This window comes from Simochromis diagramma, unplaced genomic scaffold (assembly GCF_900408965.1).
Source record: "Simochromis diagramma unplaced genomic scaffold, fSimDia1.1 OVJJ01000371.1, whole genome shotgun sequence".
Lineage (NCBI taxonomy): Eukaryota > Metazoa > Chordata > Actinopteri > Cichliformes > Cichlidae > Simochromis > Simochromis diagramma.
Genome location: NW_024386920.1, coordinates 3975893 through 3989720, shown reverse-complemented (window position 1 = coordinate 3989720; position 13828 = coordinate 3975893). Strand labels below are relative to the sequence as shown.

General features: G+C 40.1%; 1 protein-coding gene and 1 long non-coding RNA gene across 2 annotated transcripts in view; one reads left to right on the top strand and one right to left on the bottom strand.

The window, feature by feature from the left end:
• The first annotated feature begins 5021 nt into the window (after positions 1-5021).
• Positions 5022-13828, top strand: part of gas7b (growth arrest-specific 7b) — a 58748-nt gene continuing 49941 nt past the window's right edge. Inside the window, exon 1 of the mRNA XM_040036599.1 lies at positions 5022-5447. Coding sequence (XP_039892533.1) covers positions 5268-5447 — 180 coding nt within the window. The 5' untranslated portion in view covers positions 5022-5267. The remainder of the gene's footprint in view (positions 5448-13828) is intronic.
• LOC120736469 overlaps positions 9942-13828 on the bottom strand; it is a 28018-nt gene continuing 24131 nt past the window's right edge. The window contains exon 4 of the long non-coding RNA XR_005696513.1: positions 9942-10032. This is a non-coding gene — a long non-coding RNA (uncharacterized LOC120736469). The remainder of the gene's footprint in view (positions 10033-13828) is intronic.

Sequence of the window (13828 nt, the reverse complement as noted above, 5' to 3'; positions counted from 1 at the left end):
AAAACTTCAACAAGGTCAACAGCTAGATGATAACACTGCCTACTGTTTCTTTGCTGCTGAGTAGTAATAGTCTGCATTTGAAGATTGCTGCTATGAATAATAACGCCTCTTGGCCATCGCTCTCTGAGACTGGTTCTTCCTGTTCAAAGGGAGTTTTTGCTTCCCACTGTCGCCACAGTGCTTTCTCGTAGGTTAACTGATTGTTGGGGGTTTCTCTGTTTTCTCTGTATTACTATAGGATCTTTACCTTCCAATATAAAGTGCCTTTTGGCAACTATTGTTCTGACTTGGCACTACAGAAATAAAACTGAACTGAATTAGAATATGAGTTGTACATGTAGCACTGGGGAGTTTCATGTGAATATGATTGTATAATGTTTCTTTCAAAATGTACCCGTCGCTTCAGTTTATTTCTAAAAAAAAACCCCAATAGCTTTGTCAAAACGTGTTGGTTTAATCACACAAACACACTGTATGTTAATAAATGTGAATAATCTGAGAGCAGCTGCTGTGATTCATTTCTCTTCAAACATCTTTTTCCAGAAGTGTCTGCAGGCTGATCTCCATTTTTGTTCCCTCTTTGTCCTTTTTTTTTTTATCTGTAGAAGAAACAGACACCCAAATATTAGAAAAAGAACATGAGTTGAGTGTATGAGGTGAAGTTTTGATATATATATATATATATATATATATATATATATATATATATATATATATATATATATATATATATATATATATATTACCATTCCACTCTTCAGTCTCCACAGAGCATGACTCCGCCATCTGAGAAAGTTAAATATATAATTGAAATTAACATTAGGAAAAGAAAAAATGCTAATACATGTCATTTTCAGACAGCTGGAATTAACATAACTTCACTCTGAGTAGGAAGCTGATTGAGAGTCCAGCTGGATTCAGCCTGCTTTGCTCTGTGTTCCATGTCATGGAGTGCAGAGATGATGCCATCTCTAGCCGTTGTGAGGTTTTCATCAAAGTCCATGAGGTGGAAGGATTTTGAGTGGTTAAGAAATTTTTTGTAAATGTCTTTCACCATGTTCCAGGCCACCAATGTGCAGCCCCGGTTGAAGTAAGCCCATGTGAAAGATGCAACCAGGGAGAAGCAAGCAATTGCTGCGTCAGCCAGCAGTTTACAGATGTGAGCAGCAGCTTTTTAGGCCCTGCTTTTTAGAAAAACAGTCAAACTGGAGCTCTTCTTTGTGGCCTGAGGATGTGAGGGTGTGACTTCCACAAGTGAGTCATCCAGAAAGAGGAACTCAAGAACAGTATTTACCACCAAGCTGTGGTGGTCAGCTGCAACTTGATGAAAAGCATCCGTTTGGAGCGCTTGCTTGTGTGAGAGCTTGTAAAAGAGCTGAGCAGCTTGTTGGACAGGTTTGTGAGGAAGGTCCATCAAACCTTAGGGCAGGGATAGCTCAGTAGGTAGAGTGGTTGCCCCATGATTGGAAGGTTGGGGCTTTGAATCTACTGAGCGCATACCCTGAGGTACCCCTGAGTAAGGTACCATCCCTATACACTGCTCCCCAGGCGCTGCACTGGTGGCTGCCCAATGGGTGAAATGGAGAGGAGTAATTGTCCTACAGGGACTAACACATACACATTACCTGCTCTGCTTTAGGTTGGAAGACTGAGGGACACATTTGAAGACCCTCCACAGCGACCTTTATGTAGCAGGTAGAGGAGAAGTGTGAAGGACCGTGTTAAGGATAATTACTGGTTCATTTCAACCTTGTGTATTTTCTATTAATGTAGCTGCTTTGTATCTACGAGTCAGGCCAACTCCACACTCTCCAGCTCTCATGTAGAGATTCAAGGCAGAGAGCGTTTTCCTCTTTTAGGACAAAAAAGCGGAAACTGCCTGAGGCTTTTTTTCAAACAAAGCTTGTGCATTAAAAACACGGTCATGGTGACATCAGCCATTGTTTTCTGGTTAGAGATCAGCTTGCTTTAAAAGTTTACCTAAACCACTGCATGTATGTGCCAACCACATGATATATTTATTGAGATTAGCGGCTGAGACTATAAACCCACTATAAAAGTGTTTATCGAGGTCACAAATCAAAGGAGCATTTGGACGTTGTCCCATAGACCAACTGGACTTCTTTTATAAACCGTTAAAAGCAATCCAGTGTTAAGTCCCACATGGGTTTCATTGTTCAGACCTAGTCTTTTATATTCAGTCTGTGGAGCCATATCAATAGGCAATAACCCAGACTGCAACCAAACCAATTCTACGTTAAATTCTTTACTCATGAAACACCACATTAGATCGTTACCTCTCTTCTGAACAGCTTTGTGAGACATTTCTCTTCTTGAAATTCCTCCTGGAGCTCTTCTGAGTCTCCATCTGAGTGAGACAGAGTTGCTGTGCAGAGGTCCAGGCCTGTGCAACAGGCAGTCCACCGTCTCAGAAGGAAGACTTTACATTTCTGCAATTCTCAAATATCTGTCAAGCACTATGCGAATGCACAATAAGGTTAGGTGAGATGGTGCCATTCTATCAACATTAAATCCTTTGTATATGTCTTCTCTCTAAGCTACCGCTACTGCTTTAATGAATTGTTAATGTACTGATGCATTACAGAACATAACTATAAATTGCTCACAGGGGCTAGTTGTAGGTTAGATATCCTCCTTCACTTCAAGAGAGACTGACAGTGTTATTCCAAACGCATTAAAAAAAATCATGCTCAAAAGATCTTGGTTTATTGACTCTGGGTACGCAGCACTCCATCAGCTCCATCTGTTGTCTAAATTCTCCCAAATAAGCACTCTCCAAATAATAACAGGTGTGTTTTCTGATGAGAAAAAATGTTTAAAGAGAGGTTAATGACAAAGACTTTACACACCTGATACAAAGACAAAGTTACAGCAGTTTGAGTGAAGGACGTGTACTTTCAGGTTATATCAGAGCGGTCTGTTCAGTAAGAAAGAGTATGTGATCTTGCGTGTCTTGATGTGTGTGTATTTGTGTACGTGTGTGGAATATGCAGCAGATCGCATGATTTTGGAACTTGACATGAAACAAAATAAAAGTCTAAATGGGACCAAAGTTCCAAAAATAAACAAAAACAAAACAAGAAACCCCCCCAAAAACCCAACAACAGTGACAAGTCTTGTTGTCACATGAAATGATTGTGGGCTTAATTTAAACAGTTGTTTTTGCAGCATTTTTGTGAAGCAATTAAAGTTTCATGTTGTGCTCCACAAACTCGCACTTCTGCTTGATAACCAGTAGTCTGTAGCAGAGAGCCTTTTATTTGTGGCTGCATTATTGCTCAAGACTCTTCCATGATTGTTTACTTTAAAAGAACACGCCACTAATTTAAATCATTCAAATCTGTTAGCTTGTCATCTACAGTTTGAAAGGGATTAAAGAGAAGAAGCAACCGAAGAGCTTTATTCAAAGTAACTCTTTATTGATTTTTTTTTGTTTAGTTGTTTATTATTTAGCTTATTTTTGTATTTTGAACAGCAGTGTAGTGAAAGTGTGGCCATACGAGGATAGTAATAAACTGCTGTACTAATCCTCTAATTACATTATGTCACACAGCCTTGAGTTAACATGTACTTGTGTTGTTTAATATCTCATTTTTTGTCTTCTGATTTGTGAGTGATCAGCTTTCTTTTTTTGTGAAATATGGTCTCTGCTTTACTGTGCCTCATGCTGATCTGATTGTGTTGCCTGAATAATCAATGATATGCCATGACACACTGGAATAGGGTAAAGGAAGGAAGTCTAAGCTCATGTGATCATGTTCATATTGAGGGCAGCATTGGTTCCTAATACAGCTGCTTCACTTCAAGTGAAAATAAACAGTTTAGGTAACTAGACAACTAGCCTCCGCTGTTTTACTAGACATGCTTTCACCTCCAGTAGTATTCTACTGATCGCAATGATTATTGTGGTGCCAACCAACTTTCCAAATGCAGCAACAGAATTGCAAAACTCCTCAGTGCAAACCTAATAAACTCACTGAAAGGTAGATAACACAGATTGATGAAAAGATAAACAGTCGCATTGTTTATTTATTTATGTAGAAATAAATAAATTCACAAAAACTAACCCAAAAAGTTAAAGCAGTAGAAAAACTATGACTCATCTTCCTCATTTTAATGAAATTGAGTAAAAGTGGAGATACAGCCCTTTCTTCTGTCAAGTACGCTATGATAAAAGCTTTCCGGTTAAGCTTGTCAAAGTAAAACATAAAAGTGCCCACGTGCACATACACCAGGTTTCTGTGGCGAAAACAGATACCCAACAAAACATCTGAAAACATGCACAGAATGACGTCAGCTATTCATGTGAGTCAAATTCTCAGGTTTCATATTGCTTTGTTTCAGTCATTTTTTGTCTTCGTGATGTTATAGAAAGGGGATGTCCCGAATCTAGTCATCTCTAGGGAGGGGCTGTGGGTGTGAGCACAAAACCCCCCACCCAGCTGGCTTAAAGGTAGGTGGGGAGGCTTGTTTCACAATGAGTCCCCAAAAGTTTATTCTGTGCATCTGGACATAGCGTTTTCAATGGGAGAAACGTTTCGTCACTCATCCAAGTGACTTCTTCAGTCTCAGCTGACTGCAGGTCTCCCCAGTCTTATAAACAGTCAAGATTTACTCACCTGGATGATTGAGCATACATCAAGATGTTTAACAATGAGAATAAATCCGTCCAAACATAAAAAAATAAATAATTGTTTCACTTTTAATGATTTGAACTAAATTAATGATGAACAAACTCTTATTTTCATTGTTTCAAAAAAAACAAAAACTGAATTTTGTTTTCTTGTGCAGTGTCCCTTATTTTCTCGGTTTGTCTCATTTGTGTGTTTATTTACCTGCATGGCATATAATTAATATATGTACACACGCGTTGCTCAATTACAGAAAAAAACCCCGTGGTGAGGTTTGTGCTTTTATTTTAAAGGGAAACTTAGCCAACTTCCGCTTTCCTCTGCCTCGCTCTTCCTACTTGACAGCCTTGTAACGAGTTTCTGAGACAGCATGCAGGCTGGCAGGCACACTGGAGGAGCAGAGCGCTGAGGGGCGTCCTGACAGCAACAGCGGTAGCGGCGGTACCAACAGTGGGAGGAAAACAACCTGTTCTCCAAGTTCTCCACAGTTTCACTCCGCCTCTCTACAGCTCTAAAAACCAAACTCCAGTTCCATTAAAAAGTTTGCTCTTTCCTCTGAGGGTGGTGGAGATCATCATCATCATCGTCGTGTGGCTTCTTGAGTGAGCAGTGGTCATGTCGGGATCGCACTGCAAAAGTTTGTACCCCTTCAGCGGGGAGCAGCACCAGCAGGGACTGAGCTTCGAGGCAGGGGAGATTATTAAGGTGGTCCAGGCTCTGCCTGGAGGCTGGTGGGAGGGAGAGAAGGATGGAGCCAGGGGGTGGTTCCCCTCCAGTTACGTCCAGGTCCTGGAGGTAAGGCTGCAGAATCGATTGTTTTGACTTTTTAGGACTGCATTAGATGAAAATGTGCTTGAGTAAATTGAACTTATTTGGCTTTAATTTTGATGAAAACAAGCAGAAAAGTGTATTTTTAATGCCTCTGTGACTCTTGACACACACACACACAGTAACAGCTTGGTTTGAACCACAGATGCACACTTGAAGATAAAGACAGCATTGAATGATGCTCTAACAAATAGTTTTCCCGTGCTGTGCTTATCAGATTAACTCAGACCTTCCCAGCAGTCACCTCTCCGCCTGGCTGAGCCGCTGCGCACTTCCTCATTCCATACGCATTCCAATGAAGCGCTCAGGTCTCCTCTCTGTGCGCCTGACTGCTCTTCATGGTCAAAACCTTTCAGTCTTCGCCCTATCTATCCCCTCTGGGGGTTTAGCCACACTGCTGCTACAAGTCTCACTAGATCTCATACCTTAACATCGGCATGTATGGCTCTGAGAGGAGTAGTCAGTTTTTGACACCACCCTGTGTTCTGAGAGTTGGTTACAATCATGTTGGGCACTAAGCCCAGCATTCTCAGCGATGGCATTTTTATCTTATCTAGATAGCATATGCAGAAACTTGATTAGTGACAGCTGAATGGTGCTGATGTAAAAAGGGCCATTTGCAGGGGTAAAACAAAAGACCGTTCAAGCACAGCATCTCTTATCTGGTCCCAGACCAGTTTAGGGACAGAGCTGATGGGTGGGGCAGTCGGGTGGTGCAGGTTGGAGAGTTTCATCAAGCAAACCACAGTGAGCTCTAAAGGTGCAACATGTTGGAAATGAAATGGCAGAAGGGTCTTTCTGCCTAATAATAGGGTGATGTTCACGTGTTAGTGTTTTAATCATGAGTTTCAGTATGATATGGTTCCAAATAACTTTAATGAATCATGACACTGAATGGTGTGAAAAGTTGCCTTTTATAATGAGTAAAGGCCAGGCAGAAGTCAGAACTACAGCCCCATACACTCCCATGTTACACTGCTAACACAAACCCCCTTTGGGGTCGTGTCAGGGAGGGGATCCGATGTAAAACTGGTCAATCAAACATGCGTCGCTAGCCGCTGTGTTGACCCCTCATAGCAAGGGAGCAGCAAAAATAGCTTTTTAAAAAGATCTCTATGGACAGTTTCCCTCATCATAGTCAGTGCATGATGGGTAGTTTGTTTTTAAATCTAAAATATCCACATGTGCACTGGTAAGACCTAAATGTAGGGACATTGCTGCTTTGACTGATGCATGGACAGAGGTAGCTAAAGCTCCCTCGCAGACTGATCAGCACCAGAGCCCAGATTACTGTAAGAAGTTTGAATACTGAAATAACTCGAAATGATTCACCGCGGCATGTGCATGTGTGTGTGTGTCATCTAGGAAAAATGTGGTCCTGGAAAGAAGTACCACAAACATAGTTTTGTGTGCTCTGGCAGGTGTCTGTTTGTCTGACTGTCTGCCGGTCCATGGGCAGATTGTGTCAGCTTTGTTTGAGATGTAATTACAAGACTTCACAGGTGTGTAGTAGAAGGCTGCATTCCACAAGGATGTGTGATTCCTTTTTGTGTCTTTGACATTGACGACATTTCATCTCATTTTGATTTTATGTGTTTTTGTATCTTTAGGTGTTTTTTGTTGTCTTTGAAGTAATATTTTTCTGTTTTTTCTGATCATTGTTTCTCTGGACTTATTTTATCCCTTTTTTTTGTTTTTTGGTTGTTTTGTGTCTCTTTGTGTCTTTTTGCTGATTTTTTGTCCCATCCTGTAGTTATTGTGTCTTGTATTTTTAGGATTATTTTGCATGACTTTGTAGTCATCTTTGTCTGGCTTCAAACCTTTTGTTTCATCATGATAACAAAGCAGTCCTTTTAAGCATAGTGCAAACTCTACATGTCAGTAGCACAATAAACCAAACATTTGCTTGTTTCTTACTGGTATAATCTTCATTGTTGCTGTTATTCTGTGGATGAAGGATGAAATCTAGTTGCATCAGAGCTAGACTGAATGCACTACGATATGTTATAGGCCAGAAATCACCTTTGAAATGCTCTTAAAAACTCTGATTAGGTGCAGTCCTCATGGTAAGAATACTAAAAAGATGACAGAATATATAATTTTGTAGAACCGGCCAGTCTTCCCCTGCTGGGTGCACTGGCACTTTTTGTAAATCTCTGATGCAATGTGAGGAAAGAGCTTGCCCCTTAAACACGGGTGCATTTGGAAACAATAGCTTCCTTATCTGAAACAAGGTGTGACTCATCACACAAATAAAATTTCTCCCCAGTTTATTGTGAACCCACAGAACTCTGCGGTCTGCAGATCACGTTTGATATATTCAATGTTGTGGGTACAACCGCCAGAAGTAACCGCTTACCCACAGTTCCTGTCTGCACCGGAGTGGAATCTTCTAAAAATAACCTTACACATCAGAGAAATGACACAGTAGTAAAGTGAGGAAAGTCACTCATCAGTTAGCTTTGCTGGTTCAGTATTGAGCTGGTAAGGTGTTTTTTCCCCCTGTTCTCTAACAGCATGAGTCAGTCTGTTTTCCCCAACAGGCCAATGACGTACACTGGGTTATGTTAAGTAGTGATTCTAAAGCAGACCATAGGTATGAATATGAATGAGAATATGAATAGTTGTATGTAATATATCTTAGTTCTGCAACAGATTGGTAGCCTGTCCAGAGTGTACTCTCCCTCTTGCTGTATATCAGCTAGGATGAGCTCTAGCCCCCTGTGATTAGCAGAAAATGGGTAGAAACAGTTAATGACATTAACTTTGAGTGAACTAACAGTTAGTTGACAATATGAACTAAAACTAGCATTAACGGCATTTTTTCCAGCATCAACAAAAAGTGCAGGTTCTCCCCAAATTAATTTACTTTTCCAACTATGATTGTAGGGGGATAGTTATAGTGAGATTAACCCAAAAGTTAGCAAAAGTACCAGTTCCACGAGTGAGGTAAAAACAGAAGTCGAAGTGGCCACAACCCTATAAAATACATTTTAACTTTAAAATTCAAAAGGGTGATGTGTGTATATCTCTCTCTCTCTCTCTCTCTCTCTCTCTCTCTATATATATATATATATATATATATATATATATATATATATATATATATATATATAACTGCCATATACAGTTAAGGTGATCGTAAACATATAAACCAAAATAGGTTTTGCACTAAACATTCTTTTCAATGTTGTAAAGATTGTCATTTTAACATAGGAGTCGATGATCATTGGCTCTCTTTTAGATGGCTGCCTCAAGTGGCCATTAGATTAACTGCAGTTTTTTTTTTTTTTTTTTTTTTTTTTACTCCTACATTTGCTTCATTTTTCAGCTCTGCGTTTACAGCGATGCCTCATTAACTCAGCCGGTGCTGTTTGCATGTTGTGAAACTGGTGTCATTAAAAGTTGCCCAATTAGTTATTGGAAGTAACAGTTTGCAATGCACCCATGCATGCACAGACATCATTGCTGGGTTTATCTTGTATGAAAGAAATGTTAAAAAGGTAATTACTCTCAGATAAGATTTAAATTGTTTCCCATATTTCCTCAGAGTTTAAAATTCAGGGCAGAAAAGCAGTTAAGATATCAGTGATTAAAGAAAAGATTTAATCCCCCACCACCTCTTTCCACCCCTGTAATGTTAATCCTGTCCTAATGAGCTTAATGCAATATTAGGTTAAAGAAAACAGAAACTAAGTATACCTCTGTCAACACAGACTCTACTACCAGGATTATAGCATTATAATCTGGAATGAAGGTTGACCTCCCACTTCATGTAAGCTAAAGTACACATATTGAAACCTGAGATTTCACAGTCAGTGTGTCATCTGGGCTGTAGGTTGATCAGACATGTTTTGAAGGCTGTAAGATCGCACAATGAAATGACTAATAGTGGAAAAAAAAGCCACTTCTGTATTTTCCTCATTTAGTTAACGTATTCAAACCTCTGTCAAAAAAAAATCTGTTCTCTGGCGCAGAGTAACTCCGCTCCCTAACCTTCAGAATCATAAGTGATCATAAATACAGGACATGCATTAATCCCTTTGTATAGCTGGCACATTTAACAATGGAGCTGTGACCTGGCTCTATTGTCATCTTCAGCATTGTCGCTTTGTTCTACAAACAGCGTCATTCTTCTGAGCATAATGAATCATTCACATTGTAGTTCTGCTGTTTTTAACAGACCAACACTTGTTGCTGCTTTAAAGTTGGGCTAATATTCAAAACAACTGCCTGTTAAAGACCAAAAGCTGAACTCTTAGCAGTAAAACACATTTAATATTTGCTTGTGTTTATCTTACGCTGTGTTTTCAGGATTTATTTTCATCTATTCTTTGTCACCGTACAACTTACGGTCTAATTTTAAATTTAATTACAATGGTTACTACAGCATGGACCTTTTCTAGACTTCTTGTGAACATATCATTAGTTATTGTAACATTGTACTCCCCAACGTTATTGCAAGGATGTTGCAACATAACTATAACGTAGTCCGACTGAGTCAGAGACAAGCAGTAAGAAAATGATACATGTTATAAGTAAGCTTACAAGGCTTTTGTAGATTCAACCAAAGAAATGGGAACAAATCTTGTCATTGCAACAGGCAGCGAGTAACAAAGTGTTTAAACCATTTTAAATTGGTTATGTTATGTGGTTCATTCATTGACCTCGGTGTTTCTATGCTTGACATATTCATAGGTCAGTGTAAGTGGCTTAACAAAAACAACAGAAAAAATGGTCAGGCAATAGCCAGTGTGCAAAGAGGAGATCTTGAGAAAGCCTGGGGAACAATTGTTCAAGATCACTATAAAAAATTACAAGAAGGTCTGGCTGCTTGGAAGCAAAATATAAATCACTGGTGTGTGACTCAAGACTTTTGCACAATACTATAGCTGCAGGTGATGTCACAATGATAAAATCAGGACTTAACCGCTATAAAGGAGCCACTTGGCAAAGGGTTGGAGGTGCCTGTTACCTTTTTAATGTAATGGCTGTATTACATATATAAATAAAATTGAATTAAAATGAGTTCAAATGTGTCCAACTGCTCCTAAAACTGTTTCCCACATAGTTACCTGCAATTATTTGGCCAAATATGAGAAACAAAGTCACGCTGTCATGTTTTTTTTAAGATGACATCCTCCCACAGTTATCTTGCAAAATCAAGTTTTTATTTGATAAGAAATTTAATAATGCTGCTCCCAAAGATGTTGTGACTAAAAACAGTGGTATGACACATTACATCACTGTTTGGCTCCTTAATGTCCAACTATTAAAGAGGAAATGAAAGAGCAGGTCGTTAAAGAAGTGATTGACTTTTTTCTATTAGGAGTTCGTGCATGGTTCGTGAATGACATCACTGCATAGAGTTTAGATGTGAGGACTTTTGTCAGCAAATGAATACCATCCTTCCGTCTTTTTAGAAGTTCCTTTCATTCGTTAGCACATTTCCATCTCTATTCTTAATCACCCCAACCCGCTGCACATCCTTTCCAGCTTGATCTCCCTGCCTAGCCAGTCAGTGCAAATTCTTTTCCCCTTCCTTTTGGTCCAGCCTCACACACACTTCAGTAAAAGCCTTTTCTGCCTTTGCAGTACCCCTAGCCTCCCAGCACTCCTGTCTACTTCTTCATCTCTCTGACTTTCCTACTTTGTTAACCTTTGTTAACCTCTTCTTTTGAATGCTTTCCTGTACTTCCCCTTGTGTCGCTTTGTCCACGTTCCTCTCTCCAGAGGATACACCAAAAACCACCTCGGCGGTGTTCCTCACTATTCCGTCTGTCCTTTGCCAGTCAACTGGCAACTCTTCCCTGGCATCCAGAGTCTGTCTCCTGAACTCTGCGCATCAGTCTTCAACTTCCACCTTTTAATCCTCACCTCTGCTTTCACTTGCTTCCTCTTCTTAATTTCCAAAGTCATCCTATAGGCTAGCATTCATTCTCACCTGCTACATTCTCTCCTGACACCATATTCACATATGAATTTACTTAACAATTGGGTCATGATGAACTGACAGGCTTTTTTTTGCCAATTCACACACCGGTTGAATTTGTTTATGCAAATAAGATGGCAGGTTAACTGATAATAGAATAATTTGTAGTTGCAGTCCTGGCTTCAGCATAAACAGACAGAATCCAGGCCATGCTGAGGTGACCCTTCTAAAATGGGTTTAATTCACTGAATTGTTGACACAGTGGGTTATAGCCCTTAACAACTGGGCAGAGGGTACTTATATGCTCTCGTTACTCTGGGGCTATATATGACATTTCCATAACAAATCAGGGCTCCCCATGAAGTGTTACACTATCAACATGGGCACTTAACATGTAACCAAAGCCTTGCAGCTGGGGGCTGCCTGGGGCCATCTGGAGGGAGACTCCCCACCCCCTCAATTCCTTCATATAGATAAAATATTTTTAGTGTAGGTTTCCCAGTAACTTATGGTTAAGTGCGAGTTTTCTTCCATGGAAAATGATGTAATTCTAATTTTCCTATATTTTAATATCAGTATATATTGTTTTTCCTCCAGCTTAAATGCTTTATTATTAAGTCTTCATGTAGCCAGGGGAACTACTGTAAGCAATTTGGAACAAGCTGAAAATGGTGGAGAACCACTTTGTCTACTTAATGCTTGTCCCAGCAGAGAGTCAGCTGTGTTTATTGTGAAACCGGAGCACTGAGAGCTATTTAGGGGGCTTCTAGTAGAGGTTTTAGGACGGTGATTTAGGCTGGCATAATCCGTGGTGTGGAATGCCGGGGGTCAGACGACTGCTGGCGAGTCTTCAGCGCACAGCCAGGTGTTTCCCCTGCGTGCTGGAAAAGTAACACCACCGCTCCTGCGCTGATGTCATTCTGAAATATAGTCACTTGTTGTCACGGAAAGCAGTTTGTGTGGAAATATCAGCTGGATAACTGTGAAGTACCCACCTTCACAATCACACCTTATCAATCACAATCTGTTGTTTGTTTTGACACTGAAGATGAGCTGTGTTGTTTTTATATATCTCCTTGCAGAAATAATAACTTGGTGCATTGGAACAGACAAAGCAAGGTAGAATGCTTTCATTTCTATCGTTCTGCTGAACTCGCGTGCAGCTATTTTAAATTGTAGCATGAGACACATTAGCTCAGTTAAAGTGCAATCATAGTTACTTTCACTTAGGCCTAATTCAGCCAAAATGTGTTGACACATTACTCCGTAATAGTGCGTAAATCTGTGTGCTGGGAAAACTCAAAATGAATGAACATATTAAACTGTTGTTTAAATCTGACTCTCACTCATGTGTGTAAAGCTTCTTTGGACTGAGCTCGGCTGAGGGTTGTGCTGTGAAGAGTATTTGCAAGCACGCATTGTCTGAGCTACATGGAAGATGGATGGTGTTGGTAATAGTTTATGTATCGAGTGTTTTTGTTGCTGGGATTATAGACTTGTTTAGGCATGTAAATCATATGGTCATGTCAGGAAAGAAGGTGGACTCCCATGGGAACTCCTGGGATCTTTAAAATCTGTTGCTGCTGTACAGCTCCATCTCCAGGCAAATGTTGCTAATAGGTATAACCATACCTCTAGAAACTTAGTTAACTGTACTAAACCTAAAGGGTGGAGTCCCTTTTTGTAAGCTACAACTGTCTAGTTTCTGTGTGATGAGATTATACTGCTAAAATAATAACATAAATCTAACTTCCTTCCTTGCTATGAGATTGTAATCACTGGAAGATGTGGGGGTGGTTGTCAGCTTGTTAGTTTCTAAAAGGTGTTGCAAGGGGATGTTTTTCCCTCTGTTCAACAGTGTAATAATAAACATGATGTCTACCCTTCAGGTCAGTGCTGAGACTCAGAGGCAATGTTTCTTTTACCTAAAGCCATAATCTTATTATTTTGCATCCAAAGTTTCTGGTCACAGCTGAGAGTTGGAAAATGTGTTGATGCAATGATAGTCAGCTCCTTCTTCCACTCCTACTCTCTAGTGCAGGGGTGTCAAACTCCAGGCCTTGAGGGCTGGTGTCCTCCAGGTTTTAGATCTCACCCTGAGTCAACACACATGAATCAAATGATTAGTTCATTCCCAGGCCTCTGGAGAACTTCAAGACATGTTGAGGAGGTCATTTAGCCATTTGAATCAGCTGTGTTGGATCAAGGACACATCTAAAACCTGCAGGACATTGGCCCTTGAGGCCTGGAGTTTGACACCTGTGCTCTAGTGGATCAACTGTTTCGAAGAAATCCTCCGATTTTGTAGGTATTATGGATTTTATTATGGACTGTGAGGTGGAGATCTTCACAGGACCAAAACAGTCTCTGAAAAAACACAAATCGACTGTAAGTAGATTTATAGATCCCAAGCACC